The sequence below is a fragment of the Lathamus discolor genome, chromosome 3, assembly GCF_037157495.1.
Source record: "Lathamus discolor isolate bLatDis1 chromosome 3, bLatDis1.hap1, whole genome shotgun sequence".
Classification (NCBI taxonomy): Eukaryota; Metazoa; Chordata; class Aves; order Psittaciformes; family Psittacidae; genus Lathamus; species Lathamus discolor.
In genome coordinates this window covers 5,664,731-5,688,871 of record NC_088886.1, presented here as the reverse complement: position 1 = coordinate 5,688,871, position 24,141 = coordinate 5,664,731, and the positions used below count along the sequence as shown (strand labels likewise).

At 40.8% G+C, this 24,141-nt stretch overlaps 1 protein-coding gene across 11 annotated transcripts in view; it reads right to left on the bottom strand.

Annotated features, from left to right (window-relative positions):
• The window catches only part of DAB1 (DAB adaptor protein 1), a 484,717-nt gene that overhangs the window by 30,939 nt on the left and 429,637 nt on the right, over nt 1-24,141 (bottom strand). For 10 of the 11 annotated variants that reach the window (XM_065673261.1, XM_065673260.1, XM_065673259.1 and 7 more), the window contains 3 exons: nt 10,771-10,902; nt 9,994-10,113; nt 3,255-3,314 (listed from right to left, as the gene is read on the bottom strand). In XM_065673261.1, coding sequence (XP_065529333.1) covers nt 3,255-3,314; nt 9,994-10,113; nt 10,771-10,902 — 312 coding nt within the window. The remainder of the gene's footprint in view (nt 1-3,254; nt 3,315-9,993; nt 10,114-10,770; nt 10,903-24,141) is intronic. The other variant, XM_065673257.1, reaches the window with a different exon arrangement.

The window sequence follows — 24,141 nt, the reverse complement described above, 5'->3', positions numbered from 1 at the left end:
CCACTCCTAATTGAGTTCAGCAGGGACATTCAAATCCTGAGATCCAAAACTCATTCTTTTCCACCTCATTTGCACCAAATTTACATTACCTGATTTCAGAGATCATGAGGAGTCACACTACAAAGTACTTTGACATCTTCTGATAAATGGCCTCACACGATGGCACAGTGTTGTGCAAGTACATCAGCTATCTCAATGCATCTACAATGTTGAATACTTCTGCCTCATGGCACTACCAGGAGAAGCTTCATACCTTCAGCCACAATTGGACCCCATAAGCGCAGAAGAAACATCTGCCCCAATAGTACTGGTTTCTTAGGATGCTACTAGCTCACTGCAACCCAGTATGAATTAACACTTCCCAGTTTCAAAGCTACCTCTGAAAAAGGGTTTCAGGCTTTTAGTTTCTCCACTGTGGCAGATCTCACCCCACCTAAGCCTAACCATTTAGCAGGTATCAAACCTGCAAGGCATTTACAGATCCTATGTAGCCATGAAGGAACAATGTCCAAATGTACATTTAGAGAGGGACACTTCATGCAGGCAGAAGGAATTCCCCCATGAAGCAGCTATTTCTCTCCATTGGCTACAGAAGTCAAAGGTGGAGGGCACCTAGATAACAATTTTGGTATCCCTCACTTTAATGTGCAAAGACTAGAGGTAACTTGACTGGGAACACACCAGAGGAAAACAATCCCAAGATGGAAAATTGATTTCTGTCCAGGGAATGTGGGCAATTCAGTCTGAACTCAAGCAAAACCTGCTGCATTTTTATTCAGTGCTGTATTTATTGTCAGGAGAGAGAATTCATGGTGCCTGAAACCTATTAGGAGCTACAAAAAGTTTCTCACTTTACTCATCCATTATGAAATTACTGAAAGCCAGATCTCCTAATAGAGCAAGTGTCCTTACATGTTGAAATCAGGTAGATGAGCTTGATTATTTGCCCTCAGATTGAATTTTAGAGGTTTATATAATAATGACAGCTATAAATTGGAAAGAAAAAATTACGGCAAGTGTCTCAGTGACAGAGTGTGGAAGGGTGAGCAATAAATCAGATGGGCAGTGGAATATTAAATCACTAATTTTAAGAGCTATTTCTGCTTTTCCTTTTTTTTTTTTAATGCATATTAATATAAAAAGGTGAAACAAAATCTCAGCTACCTACTTCTTCCTCTTCTCTTTGTCTTCATAAATTACAGTAAGTAACTTGTTTGGAGAAAAAGCTCTAATCCTTTTAAATTTCAGCATGAAATAGCAGAAAAACCTTGAATTAAGTCAAGCAACCAACTTCACGGAGATGACAGATGAAATATATTTGATGATTACGGAGTGGGTTCCATATGCCCTATATCTCACAGCCACGCTCTTTAGCAGGACAGCCTAATACCAAAGTGTCTGCAGACATGATTGTAAATGTACTCTACACCCAGTCGTACTGCAACGACCTAAATTACAGACTATACCCGGAGTAAATTTGAAACATCCCTGAAGGAATAATAAAAAAGTCAGAGGAAACGCACAGCAGAAGAATTGTAACAGTGAACTGTGAGAGAAATGAGTCAAAAACCTACAGCCATTCCGTGCCCACAGACACCTTCATTAGATATGCAACATGAGTTATTTTACTAGATTTTCCCAGGCAACACGATGATGCCTCCCTCCTCCTCGCGCCTTATCATGAAATATTTATGGCAAGGTTTGTTTGTTTGTGCAAACCACAGAAGTGTCACAATTCAGGCCCCCATTCAGCCCCTCCCCAGCACTTATCTTTCATAGTCAACATCTCTGCGCTCAACCCCAGCTGTGCAAGTTACCACATCCTCATGTGAAAGGAGGCTCTTCCTCTCTCTTGAATACATTTTCCCCTTGCTTCAACAGATTGAAATTCCTGACCTTTTCCTTTGTTTTCCTCCATTCTCACATAAATCCTCAGAAATACTAATTTTCTGTGCAACCAAATGCAATCAAATAATTTCTCGAGGTATTTATAGCACAAATTTATATTAAACAGTATACTCCACACTTCGCAAATGCATGCCTTGCTGCTAAGGCATCTGTCACTCCACTTCTGCTCTCAACCGCTTGCTACCATTCCTTATAGATGGGAATAAATGCTGCCCCTCTTCAAAATGCTAATACACAGAAAAGGAATGGTGCCATTTGGATACAAGAGAGTATTAACCCCATTTTTTAACAGTCTACTGTCCATGCAGGGCACAGGACAGAAAGAACTGATAGTCTATATTGACCTTTAGTCCCCTGTGCACTTGGAGCACTACAGAAACAATATGTAGCAACAGAGGGAGGAAAACTCCTTTGTGCTGATTAAAGCCCACAATAACCAGGAAAGCATTGCAATACATAGACAAAAAAGCTCTGCCACTCAGGAATTTGCTGATTGAGGTCTTTTTGCCCACTTCATCTTGATGTAGTTCCTTTTAGAGTTTCACAAAGCTGTCTGCCCATATCTCTGCCCTACAATTGTACCCCTCTTACTAAGCTACCATAGAAGCTGGTTTTATTGGAAAAAAGAATTGGTTTTCTATGGTGTATGCTAGGTTGGATTTTTGTTTAATGTATTTGGGTTTTTTTCCAAATGACAGAAAAGTAATTCTAATGCAAATTCCCAGGTTTTGGGTAACATTTGATTCACATCTCCTTATGAAATGTTTGCCTATCAGCACACTGTATTCACCAGGAAGTCTTTTGAGAGGTATAGACATATTAGTTGCAGAAAAACACTGTAGAGGTCACAGTGTTCTGACAGACCTTTTCCTAATGCTACCTCTCTTGAGCTCCACTCTATTCAGACTTTGCCTCCCCTGCTGTCCTACTAAACCAAGCCGAAAGGAGCACAATATATAAAGTACAGCTCTGACAGAGCACACAGGGGAGAAAATGAAGTTCATGCTCACTCAGAGTACAGCGCTGGGTAATAGAGGAACCCTCCTAATCCAGCCCCCAACAGTTTATGCATTAACATGCAGAAGGCTTATTGTTGACTCTTGACCACACATAGCACATTTATAAATAGTGACTTACGTAAGAATGAGTTGGAAAAGCCAGAAAGGAGATTTAAGTAATGAATGAGATGGATATAAGTGACATAACAATCCTGGTTATTCTGAATAACAACACATCACAGATAAAATTCACATCACGAGGAATGTACCAGATGTTACACGCAATAATGACAGTCACAGAGGCTAAGAAACACACCTTTACTGCATATAAATAGGGAAAATACTTACACTTACAGGTTGACTTTTTGGCACATCATAAACACCTTCCTTCTTTTGGCTGGTAGGAACCTGCAACAGAAAATGAAAACGAAGGTCATTACCAAAGCAGGTTTGATGAAAATTGAAAGCAGCAAGACATATATGTATAGAGTAGCCATTTAATACTAATGAAATCAATCTCTTCATGTAAGCAAGTACCACCACTCGAGCAGATACTAAAGAAATAAAACATCTGTCCGAATTTCAAAATCCTAAAGCCCAGTAGTGTTCAGAAATGAGAGTTTCATTCTCAGTTAATTCTGGTTGCATCAAGTCCAGGCGCACTTGGATCTCCTTCCTAATGAAATGGCTTTTATTCATTTTACTTGAGGGTTAGATGATGTATGATGAAGTCATGATCAGGTCAGTAAGTCATCTTCCTCCGCGGTAGAGATCCAGGGTACAGCTACTGAAGTAAGGGAAAGAGATGCGTGGCCTGTAGCGTTACATTTTTCCCCTTCCAATTCACTTCATAACCTAAGTCAGATAAAGTCATAACATGTACCCCTGCAGTGCTGGGGCCCTGCAGCTGCTATAAGTGATGTTTGGTTATGATGCTGCAGTTTTACTAAGGAATTACTGGCCTGTAAGAGTCTGACACAGCCAGGGAGCTGAACTCAATGGCCTCACATGGACAAGAGACGACACACTTAAAACTGGGGTGAGCCTTTAGTGGAGTCAAGAGTCATCATGTACACCTTAGGCATTTATGACCTGCTCATGTGAATCGATTTGCTTTGTAATACCGGGCTTTGCCTGCCTCAGGACTGCTGGTTTACATATTTATTATTTGTGATTGCATTCCTTTTCCTTCCTGGAAGCACTGAATGTCTATTGTAAATGACACAAGCAAAGAGAACATGCTCTAAACTGGTGCAGATGCTCTAAGTAAATCAGTGCCAGTTTTTCACTGAACAAGGGCGTTCAGCATAAGCAGGTTACATTTCAGACAGTAAGGAAACCTCACAGGTCAATAGGAGAAATAATATTGCAGATATTAAAAAATGATTACCTTTCTGTTTTCTAAGACAGTAACTATGTTAGAGTTGTGATACTAGAGTAGGAAGAGCGAAGATCTAGGGGAAGCTGAAGTAATGTAACTTTTTCATTGAGATGTTATAATTTCTTATTTTGCATAATATATAAAAAGCTCTCTCTACTGTTCAAACATTCTCTTGCCCATCTTTAAACGTTAAAGTGCTCAAGACAAACTACACATCATTAACTTGGTGCACATTGCAGAAGTCAAAAGCACAAGCACAGAACCCTCAAGGGAACTGCATGAGCTTTTCAAAGATCTCTTCTATTCCTATCCTGGGAATAGCCTGCTTGACTTGCTTTTCTCAAAGTACTGGTCCTTCCCACTGAAAACACCTATCCCATTAGATAGGTGAAACGGGTAACAGTGGAACAGTTCAATTTCATGGAAATAACAGTCTGTAACGAGAGAAAACTTTAAGGGACAGTGTCAGAGCAGAAACCAAGACCGGTCTGTTTCATAAGTCACTGGCAAGCTTAGTCTTCATAAAAGAGGACAAATGTGCTAAGATGAACTGTTTATAAACTATCACCAGTTCCTCTTTTCTCTCTAAGTTTTCTCTTCAAGTCATTCTCCTCTTCCTCCTTCCAACTTTTCCATGAAGTCATTCCAATTAGCACGCTTCTGTCCACAGCTTACTGTGGAAATGAGCATTTCCCTGCACTATCAATCCCCTCTTTTTTACTCCAGCTTATGCTTTCACTAGAGAAAAACTCCTGACTTCTAATATCAAGACAAAGTTTTCTGACAGACATTTTTCTCTCCCAGCCCGATGCCTGTTGTCTTCTTGTTGTCTATACTGCCATGTAGCATCACGCTTTCTTGCATCGCTACTTACACCAGGGGTCTGCAAGGGCTTTCTCTTGGTTTTTGTTTTCTTTGATTAGAAATATCAGCAAAGAGGTACCAGCACTGCTGCTGCTGACAGCTGTCTCAGTGACAGGCTGTGAACTACTTTGATGTACTTGCATTTCACTAGCAAAACAAGCACCACAACGCAGAAAGCCCCATCTCAGATTGACAACTCCTCATCGAGCTGAACTTGCTTCTCCATAGAGACCAGTGCTGCTACATACACAACACAAAACCACTCAACAAAATCTCATCCCCACCTCACTGAAACAACTGGCAGGAAAAGAGATGCTATTAAGAAATCTGACACTAGGTAAGAGGATTGTACATGCTCAGTGATCAAGTCCTTGCCTAACACATATTAGAGTAATTTACATAGACAGGCAATATTAGAAGAACAGACAGACACAGGCAGTCTTTGGGGTAATGTATCAAAGGAAGGTGACAGACAGAGAATGAATGCTTAAAAAGAAAACTGTGACCTCTGCTATGTTAAAGAGAAACAGAAATTGTCACTTTTGGCACATTATCTTCCACATCCAGGTGGAATCTTTTCTTTCCTGCTCGGTAGGACTCTTTCCCACCATGGGAGAAGTGAATTCTTCACATACCAGCTCTCGGTTGAAAACCCAGAGCAGCACCAGAAGAAAGATTTGATGAGGCTGAAGTGAGGATGCAGGTGGTTTCTGAGCAGATGCATGTTTACTACAGTATAGGATGGGGAAGGCTCTGTAGTAAATAATAGAAGCAGGCACCAATTTGCATCGAACTAAAATAAAGCTACTAAGTGTCGTGGTTTAAACAAAAGGAAACAGGAAAACAGGACCTTTTCTAATTTAATCTTTAATAGTAGCCTGGGTAGGTCTGAGATCATCAAGATCTTGTAAGAGAAACAATTTCCTAGTGATCAGAGTGTACGATCTGCATGAGGGGAACCCAGATTTATAGTAAGCCAAAAGCTCACAAAGTCCATGGGAACTAAGAAGCTTGTGGTCTTGGGCAAGTCTACACTAGTGATACTACAGCATGTCAATTACATAGGTAACGGAAGAAGCCACCTTGCTCCTCAAACTCAGCATCTGCAGTATTACAAGTACTGCCTGTAGTAAATTCAGAGGACAATGCTAGACCTGCATATATTGAGAGAGTGGCATATTAATCACAGGAATTTTCTGTGGGAGGAAACACTTCTTCACATCCAGCTACTGTCAAGTGAAGCCTTCAGCAATTCTCTGGTGGCTTACAGGACAGTAACAGCAGTGTCTTGAGATGAGGTGACAGTGACCTCAGCATCTGCTCATTGTCTTTAATTTCCGTTTTAAGAAAAAGAAACTGTCCAGAGTCCTCCTGTTCTTTAGGCCATTCCTCAGAACACAGCTCCTACTTCTTCCCTACCCACCAAAGTTTGATCTAGGATCTCCAAACACTGGGAGCAACGATCCCATTTTGCTTGCTTCCACTGGTACATCCCTAAAACACCACTGAAAGCTCTGCACTTGGATGAACAACAATCAGGTTTTTTTCACCTGATCATAGTTGTGATGGGATTTTTTGGGTGCCATGGTTTAGTGTGAGGTGTCCCTGCCCATGGCAGGGGAGTTGGAACTGGATGATCTTAAGGTCCTTTGCAACCCTAACTATTCCATGATTCTATGAACTATAGCAGTAATTATTTAATGGATTGCTTCCCTGACAATAATCGAACTTTCAACACTATGTGGTAGCAACATTTTAACCTTAGCCATACTCTCACCTTGAGAGCTTTGTGTGCCTTGGTCTAGAGATGCAGAAAGATGCATATTCTAGTGTGTGTGGCAGGGGTGCCAGGAAATCAACACCGACAGAGTAAATGAATCTCAACTCAATGACCCTGTGATGGGGCTAATAAAATGGTTATTTTCTAACGTTTAGCTTGCATTTCCATTTCCCACTTAGCTTCTTCCTATTTTGGCTTACAGCTATTCTAACCTTTCATTTTCTCCCCTGTTATCTTCCTACCTTCTATCATTACTCAAAAAAATACCTTTCCCTTTGTTTTTGTTCTATCCTTGCTCCTGCCTACTTTAGAAATGCTTTCGCTATTAGCAGATCAACCTCTAGTACGGCCAGATGAAATGCTTAATCACTGCTTGAACTTCTTCCCCTCCACACTAAATGATTTCCTCGAATCACTATTTTCTTACAGCACACAGAGATTTCTGTCTATTTTCAGATTTGCCTCTAGTATGTGACACAAAATGAATTACATTATATTTTAATAAACCCCGGACTGATCCCGTGAGGATAAATTGAACGACAAAAGATTATTTTAGATTGCTTTTAATGCAATTTTTGTCAGTGTGAAGAATGGGAGCTTGGGCTCTAACATAACATTTGCACTCGGAAAATATTTTCCCCGGCCTGGGGGGTATCCATTGAGAGCTCTTAGGTTTTGTCAGTGATTTCCTTGGTTAGGCAGAAAGAAGAGCAATACCATCAAAATGCCTTTCTCAGAATTGCTTGGGTGAGCAATCCATGAGACTTCAGGATCTGTAAAGGTGTAAAATACTGCCAAAATTATCAGGAAAAAAAGACAATCCATTATTTATCACTTAATCTGGTGCACGCAAAAGTTTAAGACCTTTTATAAGTGGACAAAACGAATACAATCTGCAGAAGCTGAAATGACAAACAGAAGCATCACACTGAGACTGGGCGGGTTATTCATGTCATGTCACCAAAATGAAATGCCAGACGTTTCTGTGATGGATGAAAACTAATAAAAGTGAACTATATATGAAATGTACTTCACTAAATGCTTGCAATCGTTGCAATGAAAACACCAAAGTTAGTAATTTTATACCTGATAAATGTTTTCTTCCGTTTCAGGCTCACGGATTGGCTCGTGTCCAGCCTCAAACACAATGTACTATGACACCAGCCGCCAGAGAGGGAAAGTCAAAGATGAAACAGAAGGGAAAAAGGCGATTTGGAATTCCACGTCAAAACACAGGCAGGCATTAAAGAAACAAGTTCAAAGCACAGGCTGGCAGCAGGATAACCGGTGTGTTGGAAAGCAGAGTAAGGTTGTTTCATATTTCATAAACCGGCAATAAATAGACCTGAATCTCCCCTAATGATCATTAGAGCAACTTCCTAATTCTTTCTCACTAGAGAGACTGCCTGTGGCCCAACATTCATTTTCCAAAGTCAACATGAGTTTTGCCTCTTTTACATAATGGCAATTATTTCAACATCTATTTATTATCTATGAATAAAAAAGCTAAATCCAAACGGGGGGAATAGGCTGGTGCTCATATAACAGGCCACGTAGCAAAAGGCTGTCACAACTATTTTCACTTTCAGGTTCTTGCTTTATTGTGAAGAGCACAAAGTAAAACTCCTGACATTATAAAAGCTGAATAGCAATTTAGGGCATCCTAATCCTTATCATCTTTCTTGCTGCACCTTAGGCGCTCTTCAATATTCCCTAATGGCTGGATCGGTTTCTTTCAGCATGCCTCCCACTGACATACCTAAGTGGAAGAACACAAAATCTCCAGGAATAAACCCTGTAAACTATCATCTGTTTTGTTTCAGTACAAAAACATGAGAATGAAATTACAGCTTTTTCTTCTTCACACTCAGTAGGGTACTGGACATGAATATATTGACACATATCTGATAATCATCTTTGCTCCAAGACATTTTGCTTGGATGAAACAAGGCTTAAATTTCAGATCTATTATTAAATCATAGCCCAAGCGCCAACAAGGGAGCATGTTAGAACATCAATTCCACTGATGTTCTTATCCAAATATTCCCCTTCTGAATTATGTTCTGGCCCCACAGAAGACAAAATGTCAACTTATTACTCTCAGAACAAGATGTCACCTTCCTTATTCTCAAAGTAACCCCCTTTTCAGTTAGGGTTTGTATTCAATAATGATGACAAATCTCATTTGGGAATTTAAAATCGGGACTTGCAAGCCACATTTTAGGAATATTCTATCCTATACAGACACATTGTGACATTACTTACAGCTTATCTCTAAATATGCTACTTTCTGTCAAAATCTCACAAGTTTCTCAGAAGACCTATCTCAGTAAGCTTCAGAACATCTTGTTAAAGGTTTTGGCTGTGTTTGAAGATAACATATATCTAATCATTTCTGAAACTCCAAGGCAGTACAGCTTCAGAAATTACCTGGTATACAGGATCTTCTACATCTTCTTCCAATATTGTCTACAGCAAAGTAAGAGGACAGGCAGTAAAAGCAAAGAACATAAACAGCAGAGATAAAAGAACTGTATTCAGAAACTAAAGGACAGCAAAGAAATAAGCAAAATGGGCAGGTAAGTATATAGTTTTCTTTCTCCAGTATACAGATAAAGTCACATGCTTGTACAAAGTAATTTTATTCCAGTTTCATCCAAGTTTAAAATCTGCACCTTGTTTGATTTGATTCAAATGCATACATTCAGAAGTATATTGAATCATCCCTAAAGTATTACACACTGTAAAAACCTGACTTACAACACACACACTTTCATTACAGTTTTCCTTCTGAGTGAGAGGAAACACTACGCAGGAAATGGATAGATCATTTCCAGTTGCTAAACATGTTCATCATACCCCAAGTGTTAGCTTTCAGCATTGTTTAATCCTACCCCTGAGCTCACGATGGCTGTTAGGTTCTTACTTGTCCATGAAGCTAGCACCGTTCAAACCCATTGCTGTTAAGAAATGCTGAGGATGCTCAGTGCCTCTTTGGAGCAATTCTGGGGGGCATTTCACACCATACTTTTCTTGGCACTAGTCTAAGCTTATGCGTGTACCTGGTATACCGCTTGTTCACACTGCTTGTCCTTTTGTGCCTTTTTTTCCATTTCTTCTCTTTGTTTCAGTTCATAGATGAGCTGAAACAGGTCTCGCAAGTCCAGAATTACAGGTTCAGCCTATGGAAGCAAAAACAGGAAGGAAAGTTTCTATATGGGAAAGTATACACTTTTTAACCCACCCTGCTGATAGAGCAGTTACAGCATCTCCACAATCGGAGAGAACTCCATACAGAAGTAATTTCTCCCTTAGCAACCAGGCTCAGGTCAATTTCTATCAAACTAACTATATTTAACAATTAAGGATAATATTTCAGTATCATTAATATTAAATTGATGTATTTATAATCAAATATAAAAAGCATTATGAATACAAAAGGCATATATATGAATATAATAGAATATTTATTAGTGGTTTCTCATGCAATGGAAAGAATGTAGACTATATGCAAAGTAGCTCTTTGGAATCTATCGCTCTCTGTTTAAATGAGTGTACGAATATAATAACCAAGCTTAGCTGTATCCAGTCAAGTTTAGTTAGAAAGGAAACCAATAACTAACTATAAACAGTACATCATTAAAAATCAGAAACAGAGAAACACATTCTCTTTCCCCCAAGCTGGTTCCATTAAGTTGGCATTTAACATCTAAGCAGTCACTTGTGATAAGTGTAGCACAATCAGAAACAACCCAAGGTTGGCCTCTTGAACGCCTTCTTATGAACAGAGCCTTTCTCTTGGGTTACACTGTAGAAAATGACAGTGATTTGATACTTACTGCCTGGGCTGTTTTTATTGCCACAAATCTATGATTTCCCTCCTTTCCACATACATATCCAAACGCTCGATGGTCTGTGATATCCTTTGCGATGTATGAAATTTCATGAACTGCATGGTGGTGCTGTAGTAGCTATTAAAAAAAAACACAGTAAGAGACATCCATCAAAATATTCCATTAAAAAGCAGTATAATTTCTCTTTCATCAGTGCTTCACCCGGATCTCAATACACCTATGGAATTAAAACAAGCAAACACATCCTGGTATCAAAATCAATTAACATCTGAATTCCTTAAACCTATTCTCTTTACAAAATCTAGTCAAACTTGATTTGCTTTAATAACGTGACTAAAGCTTCAACTGAGGATTTTTTGGTATCTTTTGGTGAGCTATAATTCAATAGAAAATATTATGTTACTTAGTTGCTACCTACACAGCATCCTAGGTAGACAATCAGTATCTGTAGGTACATATAAGAAGCAGCAGCAGTTACCTGTAGCTTCATACAGGGTGACTCAGGACAGGCTGATCATTAGGGGCCTGCAGAGCTAGAGCTATCCAATCTGTCTAAGGATCAGCACAAGACTTGCTTTATCTCTGTAACCCTCAGCATCAGCCAGCGAGTGGTATTTCATTTAAAGCAATAACAGAACTCCAAAACTGTACTTTTCCCAGAAAACGAGTGGAAATTGACTGAAATCGATGCTAAATGCAAAAGTTCACATTTTATTTAAAAATCCCACTTTGGTTAATTGTCACAATAAAAAGGCTCAATTTTGTTTAAAATGTATGAGTAAAGCTCTCTCCAGAGCCAGGACATGAATCTGAGGCTCCTACAAGCACGCCTTGGAGTGCCAGAATCTTTATCACTTTGGCTTAAATAGTATTTTATTACCAAAGTAATACTTAAGTATTTCTACTTAGAATAATGTCCTTGAAAAGTTTATCTAAACCAATCTATTAGCTTCAATTTCTACCTTCTGATATATTGACCTGCTCATATATCATCTAGGGATAATGCTATTTCTGAGAGGAGGCGAAGCCTCACAAAGGATTCTTTTGAGGTCCAGCTTCCTGCTGGGTTTGAGAAAAGCACATTTTGAAAATCAGCGTGGTATCGAGGCAATCTCTAAACAACCTGGTATTTTTAGGGCTTAAAAGAAAACATTTTAATATTCAAACCCACAGAGGATGTGTGTGTGTAGAAGCAAAAAGGCTGAACGCGTGCAGGGCAAGTGACAAGTGATGAGGTTTCTGTAGGACATAGACCGAAATCTAACAGGAGAGGCAGCATGCAAGAGACAAATGACTACGTATAAAACAAAAGACTGGGCATATTTCATTTTCATTTTGCACTAAATAGCTCCTAACGTCCCAAGATCAAGATTGCTTGCTTGAAGGAAAACGGAAGTGTTGCCATAGGCTTCAAGCTGAACGTGGCTAAAGCTGAGGGTGCACTTCAGACACTCCTAACGTGTTAGGTGTTTAAAATTAAGGATGGGATCTTACTTAGATAACACAGGGATATTGATATATTAGGTTTTTCTGAAAACCAAGTTGCATGCTATCTGTTACAATGAAATGAAATGTTCCCATCTCTCTATTCTGCATATGACAAGGAACGTTATCTCCGGCTCCTATTAAATCAAAGCTCTTTGACATTGCCTTATTGATTGCGAGGCAGGGGTTTGCACTGAAATTAAACTGTGATCAGATTCCTTCCTCATGGAATTACATCTGAAGATCGTTCTACCATGGAAAAGTATCCCCCGCAATGTAAGACAGCAGATGGAAACACGCCAATTTATTTGGGAACCCTCATTAACCATTCGAAAATCATTACATTTTTAATGGTTGTGATATTTTACATACTGTATCAATGGAAGTACAAATTAAGTAAAGGTGACCGCAACATTATCCTTTCACATCTTTTACTGTATGGAGTGTTTAGCAAGAGCTTACTGACTTGGAACATACGCATGAAATGCAATGTTGCATATAGACATCTCTACTCCAATGTAGATATAAACATACCTTCAAACCTGTGTTTTCATAGCCCTCAAGTCATCTAATGTCTGTTTTCACATATGCCAATATTTATTATTCCACGAGTGCCTAATTCTTTGCAAAGCAGAAATAAGGCTCCTGTTGCAGTCAGTAGAGGTTTACCACTGTACAATGCAAGATCAAAACTGCGTCCTTTCTGTAAATCTTTGTTTTGAGGATGCAGCCTGCCCAGTACCATGCACAGCCCTGCACAGCAGTGAGATGCGCACCAGCATGGAGGATGGCACAAGGAGAAACACCATGTCAGCCAGCCACCCAGCACAGACTTACAACTGAGGCCACCTATAAACACATGCTCTTTGCATGTTTTGATTAGATTTATGGCTGATTACATACATTAATCTGTCCTGTGAAATAAGACCAACCAACAGAAATACCATTTTTATCCCTCAGTTTGTAACTGCTCACATGTAGCCACCCCCTTGATACTTGATATGAACAGTCCTGAAAGGAGATGAAACAAAAGCCACACAAAATTGCTTACAAGAGTGCTGGAGAAGGACTGTTTTACAAGGGCCTGTAGGGACAGGGCAAGGGGAATGGCTTTAAGCTGCCAGAGGGGAGACTGAGCTGAGCTCTTAGGCAGAAGCTCTTCCCTGTGAGGGTGCTGAGGCGCTGGCACAGGGTGCCCAGAGAAGCTGTGGCTGCCCCATCCCTGGCAGTGCTCAAGGCCAGGTTGGACACAGGGGCTTGGAACAAGCTGCTCCAGTGGAAGGTGTCCCTGCCCATGGCAGGGGCTGGAGCTGGATGAGCTTTAAGGTCCCTTCCAACCTAAACCATTCTAGGATTCCATGATATGATTCTGTGGGTAGCAGAACTGCTGGTCAGTTACACAGTTACTACTCACAAGCTGACCTGCCTCCCTTTCTCCCCAGCCTCTTTTATTTATTTATTCTTTTCTTACCGCGTTCAAGGTTTTAGCATGACTTAATCCTGTCTCCAGTGAGCCAGAAGCACATAAAGGAATTACTTCATAACTCAGGGCTGTTTATGACACCCCCATAAGCCCATGCTGATGGACAGCATCACACACCAGTTGATGTTTTTACTGTATCTTTGCTGAGCACTGTTACAAGCCAGTCACCAATTCTTAAGTGAGGTATCAAATTATTTTGGAGGGCTGCAGCACAACAGAACGAATTATAGAGAAGACTTAATTTGTATGATGGTTCAATACAGTCAATTAAATATTGCACAGATTAGGAAGTAATTTAACATTTAAGCTTCAGCTGTTTAAATAATACACCGTACACAGCCTCTCCTGTGACTCTATTCACCGTTGCAGGCATAGAATCATAGAATGGTGTGGGTTGGAAAGGACCTTAAGATCATCCAGTTCCAACCCTCTGTCATAGGCAGGAACACCTCACACTAAACCATCTCACCCAAGGCTCTGTGCAACCTGGCCTTGAACACTGCCAGGGATGGAGCATTCACAGCTTCCCTGGGCAACCTATTCCAGTGCCTCACCACCCTTACAGTAAAGAACTTCTTCCTTATATCCAATCTAAACTTCCCCTGGTTAATCAAGGATTTTAGAAGAAAGATAAGGTCTCGGGAAAGGGTAACTAAGACCATCTCTTGACGTAAACATGATGCAATTATTCTGTTTTATTCACACACTATAAAGCTTTTTTTGTGGTGTTAAAGACATCCAAAATACCCACCTCCACCAAGACGTCTTCGCTCTTCCCGATAAGTTACTCCAGTCTCTCCCAGTAGCCATTATTTTCTCTCCTTTTCTCCGTTCTATCCCCTGCTTCTCCTTTCCCCCAGGGTTGCTCCCTGTACGTCGCACTGGACTGATTTAGCTGACTGAGATCCGTGGCATTTCCAATTTCCCTTGGGCTGCTTGGTACCGATCATAAATTTCTTCACCCCTTATCCTCATCTTGCCCCTTTATGTCCACGCTGTAGCCTCCAGTGCCACTAAATCAATTAAGTCAATCAATTAAGTACTCGGAGGGTCTCGCAACCATTTCACATGTGCGAGTTAGATGGCATGAGAAAGTCACTGCTTCACTATCGCCATTTCCCTTTTAATGAGGTTGTCTATTTAGTGGAGCCTGGGGCACAGTGTTGAGAGCCTCAACAAAAAACATCCTGCAAGCTGCAAAGCCTCCTGTAAAAGCTGCCCCACTGAACGCGGGAAGCATGTACCATACAATGCTATATCCATAAGCACAAGTTCCACAGGGATTCAAGTTGCACAGCCTTTCCACTTGCATAACTAAACGGTCAGGTTGTTTTCAGATAGGTGGTATCAGCTGACAGCTCTGCTGTTACTATTTCCATGCTATTGATACTGGGATATGGGAGACATACGTGGTGTCCAAGCATCCTCTGCATTTCTGCTCCTTTCTGCTCGTTTTTATCACATCTGAATAAGCAATAATACATTTTCTGTGTCACATAAAGCTCCCCAAACAACAAAGTTACTCGGCAAACTGCAAAATCCTTAATAGATTCATAATAAAATAACTTTATGGATTATAGCTTCGGTCATGCTGTTCTCTACCTGCAAGTCCAATATACTCCAACAGATGTTGTGATTGCTCAGCAGCAGGTTAGGAAATCAGGCCCTGTATGTTTAGGAAGACCACTGAACAAAGCACAGAAACTGAACCCAACCTGGAAAATTACGGCAATGCCTTAAGAACAAGCTTAGCAAGCCAGAAATACACTGAGCATTATTTACTGGGATGCATTAAGTGAAAACAATGAATTGTAAAACACACGAGTGGTTCTGAGATCAATTTACCTCTTTGCTGCAAGAACCGCTGGAGCGGTGCAGATGTGCAGCCAGCTCCTCTGCTACACCTAGGAGGCAGCTGCGTGCCTCAACGGTGCTTCAAGGCGTTCATGCTACGGCACTTTGTGAACTGTTCTTCATGGCCATTTCCTTACAATTCCTGTTTGGTTTAGATGAGATTTGCAGGGATCATGGGGACAACAACTGGTCATAAGCATTTTTCTGATTGCTTATGTTTGTGCTGCAATGCTTCTCCGCTGTTCCGCTAAATGCACTTTGTAGAGGTGGTCTGGAGCTGCTCATCTCCATCATAAACCCCAAAATCCAAATAGACACTTGAGGGGCAGGCGTGAAACACCTCAATTCTCTCCATCTGCAGATTCAAATCCCAGACCTGTCAAGTTTTATGACTTTAAGGCAAGGATAACGAGCAGTCCCCTGTATGTAGACACTAAAAAACCCCCACCCAAAACCCCACTTGGCTGGCATGGATTTTTTCCTGGTACCCATTAATGGTGCATGGATACCTGTTAAAAGCAGTTGTGAACCTTTCAACTTCCTTTCCCCCTACAGACAAGTGTGTTTCAATGGGACTGTATACAGACAATCTGGGGAAAAGCTCAACCATTTCAAATGTTAGTGAACTGGAAAATGAATCAGTAAATTGTATCTGCACCACAAACATCCCATGTTGTTTTCTAGCACTTAGCATTTGGGTGGCAAGGGGCATCAGCCTCCTGAGATGCGTAGGATGAGCAGATGATGGGGAAAAAGCAACAAGCCTTGCCCTACCACTGCAAACATTTCCAGTGCAATGTGAAATAGCAAAGAGGACACAGCTTGGTGCATTTCAGAGCTACAGCTCCCAACGAGCTCCAGACTCCCTGCAAATTACTCCTGGTCGCAGCACAGAGCAACTGAGAGCACGGGTGGTGACAGAGCTCACCCACCCAAAAAGCCAATTGCTCCCCCAGCGCTGGCAGTGCATTCACCCACAGCCTTTCCCTGCCTCCTGGGTGGCTCCTGAGCACTTGATGCAGTATAGAAACGTTTCACTGGTGTTGTGGGTGTTGCTGAAGTGTAAATGAAGAGACAGAAGTTGCAGGTTGCTGTCAGAGGCAGCTAAATCCAACCTGATAAGGCTTGGAAGCACATCTAGGGATTTTATCACTGCTGCTGGTTTCTCAATCAGTGACAAGCTTGGAGTTACTGCTGCGGCATCCTCTGCCTCCACTTAGCAGATGCGCTTCAGGATCCTTTTTCTCTCCTATTGTTTTGGCCCATTTTCCAAAGATGAATACAGAAATCTGTTGGGATTTTGCTCCAATTGGTCAGAAAGGCAAGAGGGAAATAGTTCATCCACGCCACAGGATATAAAATGGGACGTTTGAGGAAAGGAGGTAGAAAAGCACTCAGGAGAAACAGTGTTAGAAACTGTATGTCTAAAGAAAAGGTAAATAGGAAACAACATATTTCAAATCTGACAGTCCTTTCCTACCATGATGAGTGCTCTAGTTGCATGTCTATGAGAAGAGAAGCAGAACAAACAATGTATGACAGATCACAGTAATTTGGCTTAAACGTGGTAGTGGTTGGTGTGGGGAAACACTTGATAGACCATAAAATCTGTCATATAAACATTTAGTGTAACACATGGAAAATTACATCTAGTTCGATCTAGAAAAGGAAGGCAGCAGTACAGTTTAAGCTTAGCAAATTAGCAAAATACTGAATTCCTACCAGCAAGAAGTCTTGGAACAAAGTATTGTATTCAGCTTCCAAAACCTAATGTCATCTATGAATACCTGAAAACCAAAACCCACTAGAAACCTCTTGCTGTTCTGAAGATTGCAGTATTTTGAGGCATTTCCAAGAGGCACTGGCCATTTTTTGAGGTACTGGCCAAGATGAGCAGTTTTGAGCGTAGAAGAGTATAAAATGAACATACTACCATGCAGGGAGAAATGAAACCTTTCCACTGAAGGAGACTGAAGAGGTGCTACATCCTACACAGCCAAATTGAACGGTTCAGCCCTCAACCCTTTTGATCCAAAGCCACTCATGGAGTTTGGCCTAAGCAGTAGGTTATGGACTTTCCATCTGCAAAAAGCCCCCAAGATTAGGAGCAGAAAAGGAATGTGTAACCTCTGGAGTGTCCTCCAAGCCTGAAGGGACTCCTCAGATGGCAGCCTTAAAGCATGTCTTCACAATGAGAAGAAAATAAATCCCTCTAATCCCCATGCTTCCTCCACGCACACTGATTTTGCAAACAATAACCTAAAGAAAGACTTTTCCAAGTGCCAACTTCCAAAAGGCGTTTCAGCGCACAAGCTTTGCAATAAAAACATTTGGCACAAAAAGCACTCTTTCAGATTACATGCAGATCAAAGCTTGGCCTATGTATCACAAAGGGGCACATAAAATATGGTGCTGATAAAGAAAAGAATCAAAACAGATTCAGCCCCAGTTATCACAGACCCTGTCCCTCCAGGGGGTCAGCAGTCTGTCTGTGACACAGCAAAGCACCCAAAAGATGTGTGAATTTAATTTCCTCTTAATAACAATACTAATAATACACTCTAAAGAGCCATTCTCTTCCTGCAACCAAGGAGACTGGAGCAAAAAACAGATTATGTGACTTCCCAAGCTTACATGGCAACGGGCAGCTGAGTCAGGAAGGACAAAAGTCAGTGAGCACAATCACGTATAAGAATAAGCACATCTTCAAGTAAGCTCGACTAAGCTCAATCTGTACACTCCAATTCATCCTACATCAAGGCAGGCACTCTGCAGAAGTAACCCAGGTAGACACCTGCTTGGTTGGACTCAGGAAGATAGCTTAAAAGGGTACTTCGGCCTCAGCTAAAATCTGAATTAATCCCTACCATTTCCTTTGCTTGACGAAAAGGTATCCTGCTACTGCCTGTATCTTACCCAGGGAGCAAGAGCAGCAAACTGCTAAGAGAGGAAACATGAGTGTCCTTGTTTGTGCCTCATGTGATGGGCACGTACAGTGGCACTCTCAACTGGCCTGGACTTGTCCTCACTCGAGACCTCTGGCATATACCAGCAGTCAATTAAGGCAGAGGGACTTAACTTTGCCAGCACAGCAGTCTAATTGTGATGGATGGATCTATGATACTGAGCTAGCTGGATGTTCCAAGAACCTAATTTGTGCTACAAGAACACCACTAAGGTAATAAACTTCTGTCTGGCTCTCATAATTTGTAATAATGCCTGACAAAGACCAGATATGAATTTAGTTATTGTTCATTGTCTTAGGAAGCAAATGCTAAGTTGCTCATGCAGAAGATCCATTTCTTAGATATATGAACTTGGAAAGAAGCAAACCAAAACTGGAATGCACACATGGTCGATTTTGTATCTTCACTTCAAAGGCTTTTCGACTTTTTATTGCACCAGGAATGAAAATAGCCAGCTAAATCTAAACCCCTTGTCCAATTACTATTAATCCCAAGTTATATTCTAAACATGCACTTGCAAATATTGTTCCAGGACAAAGAAAATCCTAAAGGGCAAGGAAACATTTTCACAGAGCTTTGGAAAAACAGATGTGCTACACTAAAGCCGTGATGTTGGACCTCCCATGAGTCTTGCACTATTTTCTTATTGTTCCTGCAACAAGCACAGTCATTGTTTTATCAGGATGGTTAAAACAAAGAAGGATTTGCACAGCAGTACCAAGAAGCATCCAACCTCAGCCTTGATACCAAAGTCAATAGCCCCAGTAGGCCACAATCAGCTCAGCAATGAATGTGGCCCTACAATGCAACTGTATGGGACTACCTGTAGACTACAATACACTGATTTACCTTGCCATTTCACTATTTCAACATGGTGCACAAGTAACAATTCTTGCCTCTAAGGATATTATTTCATTCTTTGGGATGGCAGCTCCCCAGTGGCCCATAGAATACACACATCTGAGTGTATGCCCCCTTAGCACCCACCTTATCAACTTCTGCAAATGGGTCAATAGATCAAAATAGCCATAAATATGCCAATATTGCCCTCTACTCTCAAGCCAAAGCTTGCATACAGCCTCAGTATAGCACCTCTGACCATGCCTTGTAGTTTGTCCTGATACTCTGAAGTTTGCAAGACTCTTACTGATTAAATCCTGAATTTGAAGGAGCACAACATTCAGTGATGGGACAGTCAATTTTACAGTGTCACCAAACCTCTCCATATTTTTATTGCTTTCATATATACAGACTGTGAATGCCTTTTGAGAAGCCTTTACTTTTACAAGGTTCTTTTTACCTTCACACCAATATTCTTCACCTCCTGAAACGCTTTTGATATAAATGAATGGCACGAGAAATACCATCATGAAACTCCTAGGAGCTTTGGAGGTAATTATGGGCTTTAACCATCTCAGATCTTAACTGCTTCAGATGCAGAAAGCATTATGACCCACCTTCCTCTTATAGCCTGTGATCTGAAAAGCTCATCATGAAACCCAGCCTCTGATTCTCCTGATGCAAACCCTATAAAGCAGAGCTTGCAAAGATCACAAAAATCCCAGCCATACTGGCAATACTCAAATTTAAGTTGCCCTGGAAAGTCATCAAACAGCAACTTTCTTTAACCTTAGATCTACTTCCATAACTTTCCAAACTTGGCTGGAAAAGGGGGAAAAGGACAAGAGGGATTTATTTTATGCTTATCTGTCTCCCTGATTCTCATGCCAATTTTAATAAGACTTTAAAGGCGGCTGAGAGAAAGCACATGTACAGAGAAGAATAAGAAAAGGACTCTGAATTCACAAACTGTGTAGAACCAGTATGTCATGTTCATGAGCCAACTGAAAATGAAAGCAAAGAGGTTGAGAAGTTCACATGACACAACGTTTTATATGTTTCAGATACAAAAAGGATTTCATGAGCAGAAATAAACCAAAGCACATAGGCAAGAAATCCTGCGTTTCACAATGACAGATTGGTTTCAGACGGCACAGTAAAGGATTGGACAAAACTGACTCAGCCCAACTCTTCATGTCTAATGGCTTAATTTCTAGTAGCCAACATAAAAATATACAGGTCCAGATAAAGGAGACATCCTGAAATGTTTCCTGCCACAGACATCTGTTTGCTTATGAGAAACACTTGGAACAGTATCACTACCTACCTATCCTGGTCATAAAGACCATGCCATTTTATTTTCAGTCTTCCTCCAGAAAAAGATAGGAAACCTTTTCCTTTGAGTTACAGCTGCATGTAAAAATGAACTTCAGATAATCCCATAAATGTGCCATTCCTTCATTTGCTCATGTCCCACAACAGACACTTAACCTAGGATACAATGCAATGACACACTCATCTTAGGTCGGTGTCACACAGGGTCTGCCTTTCAGAAAAGCTGTCAGGCAGTGCTGCCCTCACCTTATACTTCAATGCACAGAGAAGAGCCTTTCCTAGTTTTGATGCATGGATGCTGGCTTGTTTTCTCCTATTCATTCCTTTAGTTTGCCCCCACCCTTTGCAACTTGTGTGCACAGCAGGTATTCTACTTCTCTTAATTAAAATTGAACTTCCTCATTACTTCGCTTTCAGCACTGCCCAGCACTAAGCTTTATGCATGCACAGGTTACACTCACGTGCTTTACTCTTCACAATACTTCCATATTCCTGTAGCATTTGGCTAATTAAAGATACACCAGAAGGCTATAAAACCTTCAACAAACCAACTCAGCCTTTATAAAAGCAAGGACACTATCAAAAAAATTGGATTCAGATCCGTGTTTTGACTATCTAAAAAGAAGAAGAACAAACATACTCGGAGCCACATGCAGTATTTTCAGATGCCCAGTTTTCTCATTCACTTTAAATGTCAAGGCACTCAAACTAATTAGTGCTCTGCCTCACCTATTTCACAATGCTCCCTTTAAAGTCTGCAGGAACGTTGCTGCTGCTTCGCTGTGAGTACAGTGATGCAGAGTTAGGATAGGAACCACAAAGAATTAAGAAGTGTTAACAGCAGAAATAGGTAGAGTCCATTAAATGCTGCTTATTTGCTAGAGAAGTGCTATAATTTAGGGATGCAGTAGGCACTGATGTAACTCCATGATTACTACCAGGTGCTGGGTAGCACAACAGGAGATGCTGTTCCAGCCCTTAGGCCCTGTGACACATGGTTGCCTGCATGCTGAGCATATAGTGCATAAACTAGAAAGGTTACGAATACAATTATCTCATTTAGAAAGACAACTTTCATGCACAGTTATTTATATATTAAGCAAAGATCTATTGGTACCTGAAACTTATTACTTATTCAACTGAAAAACAGGGATAAAAACAGGGATTTGTGCTTCATAACTGTTGACAAATAAGAGCATCCAGTGGCAACCACTGTCTTTCCTCTTCTCCTTCCACAGGGCCGGCCACTTACTACATACACTAAATGGAAGAAAAGACATTTACTTGTCCCCCTGGACTATCAGATTGAACAAAGGTCTTGCCAACTACCCTGTGAAGACAAACGTGTTCCTGAGGGCAGAACATCATCCAAATCAAAACTGATTTTACTGCCAAGAGACCTATCACCATCATCCCGCAAACTCCAGGTAGCTTTAACAGTAAACATTCTGTAGTTTCCCTCGCCCATTACACTGATAGTGAAGGTCATCCACCTCCCTTGCATGCGACCCCAGCAACAGAGGAGGTTTAACAGCCTACAAGTTAGCACAGGAATTCAGAAACATCATCGGTAGTATTGCTATTACAAGGGCAAATGGCAAATTGCAGAGCAGCCTACTAGCTAAAATGCACTGAATAGGAAGGAAAATCACCAGCACACCTGGGGCGGAATGCTTCCCAGCCATCTCCAAGCGCAAGGAACAGCACATTTCAATGGGGGATGTAACCTTCTGTTACAGCACCCGCTGAAGGTCCCCCACCGCTCTCCAGGGAGGTTTCAGAGCATCTCAGCTGCCTGCACTATTATTATGTCAGCATTTTTCTTGCTAAAACCTTTCTCAAGCAGTTTGAAATCCAACCATTACTATTCTGTGCGTCCTGAAAACAGACCTGGAATTTGTTTCTAGTGTGTAATGCATTAACTTAGCTTAAAAATACCAGTGCTTGCAAGCAACTCCCCCATCCCAAGCAACTCGGTATTTTAGGTGCTCTTATCCAAGACAAAACTGCAGCTGGAGAAAAGGAATATGGCTCCACTGGAGTCAGCGGGACTACAATGTGGCTTTCTTATCCTAATTTATAAATATGAATCACAAAAGGTAGTGATTTTAGGCAAAAAACAACAATACAACTCTGTACTTTGAGTTTTCTACCATGGGACAACAACTCATTGGAGGGGAAACGGTGCAGCTCTACTATATAACAACATCTAGAACAACAAGTATTTTTATAACCAAAAGCTATCAACTTTTTAGTGCAATTCACCCCAAATTCTGCTCAAGCATACCAAACATTATAAACAGACAAAAATCACATAGCAATTTTCACTACAATGGCTCTACAGACAGACAGCCACCCCCATACTCAATGGAGGCTAAACGGTAAGTAGGAGTATGCGCCTAGTGAGATTCCCCATACAGTAACACAGAATGCATGCAGTAGTATTTAAATCCATCCTGGGGTGCTTGGATTAAACAACAGGAGGCCAGATACAGCCAAATGAGACCATCACTAAAACAATAAAATCTCATTTTCTGCCTCTTTAAAAGCCATCGACTTTTTACCCTTTTCACACTGAAAAATACAACTACAACGAATCCTCACAAATAATTCCAGTTTGGATAAAATGTCTGGAATGGCTTCATTTTATCTTAGTGTCAGAAATATCACAATACTGACTACAAGAAAGCTGAACACAGCTCTAGATCAGAGCATTTCCAGCTGAGAGGAAGGAGAGAAGTATCAGCCTTCCTCTGTATGCCAAGTGTTAGGAGGAAAGACTGAACGATCAAACCACAGTGCTAGATCTTAAAACCCTCAGACTTCACAACGTGCAAAATCACATCTGAGTTTTGCCTTTTGGGCTCTTTTTCTTTCCACAGTGACAAAAAACCCCCTCTACAAAACAGAAGACTTTTACAATCTTCATACAGCAAACTGGACGTCTATAAAACGCATCTCTATGAGCTTGTGGCTATTAAAAATCCCTGTGGAGCACGCTGAACCGTCCAAACTGTCTAGGGCACAGTTTGGAAGGCCAATAAGAAATGAATTACAATAGTCAATAAGGGATGTAATTACAGAAGTAGGTTCATCTGACATTTACGTTTTGCTAACTCTCAAATGCTGTTTATAAAATGTTACTGTCTCCCTTTTGAAGTGTCAGATGACTATAAATGCCTTGTAAGAGCAATAAGCTGGGTTTTAAGTCCCCTGCTCTGCTATATTCTAATTAAACATATTTATTGCATATAGAACAGCAAATGCCATGTCTTCCTATTCATATTTACAAGTAGAAAAATGGGAAAGTGTCAAGCAAAAGAGCAAGACGCCCAGTTGGCCAGAGGGATCTTTTTCAGGCAGAAGCTGTGGACAATGCAATCCAATTCAGAT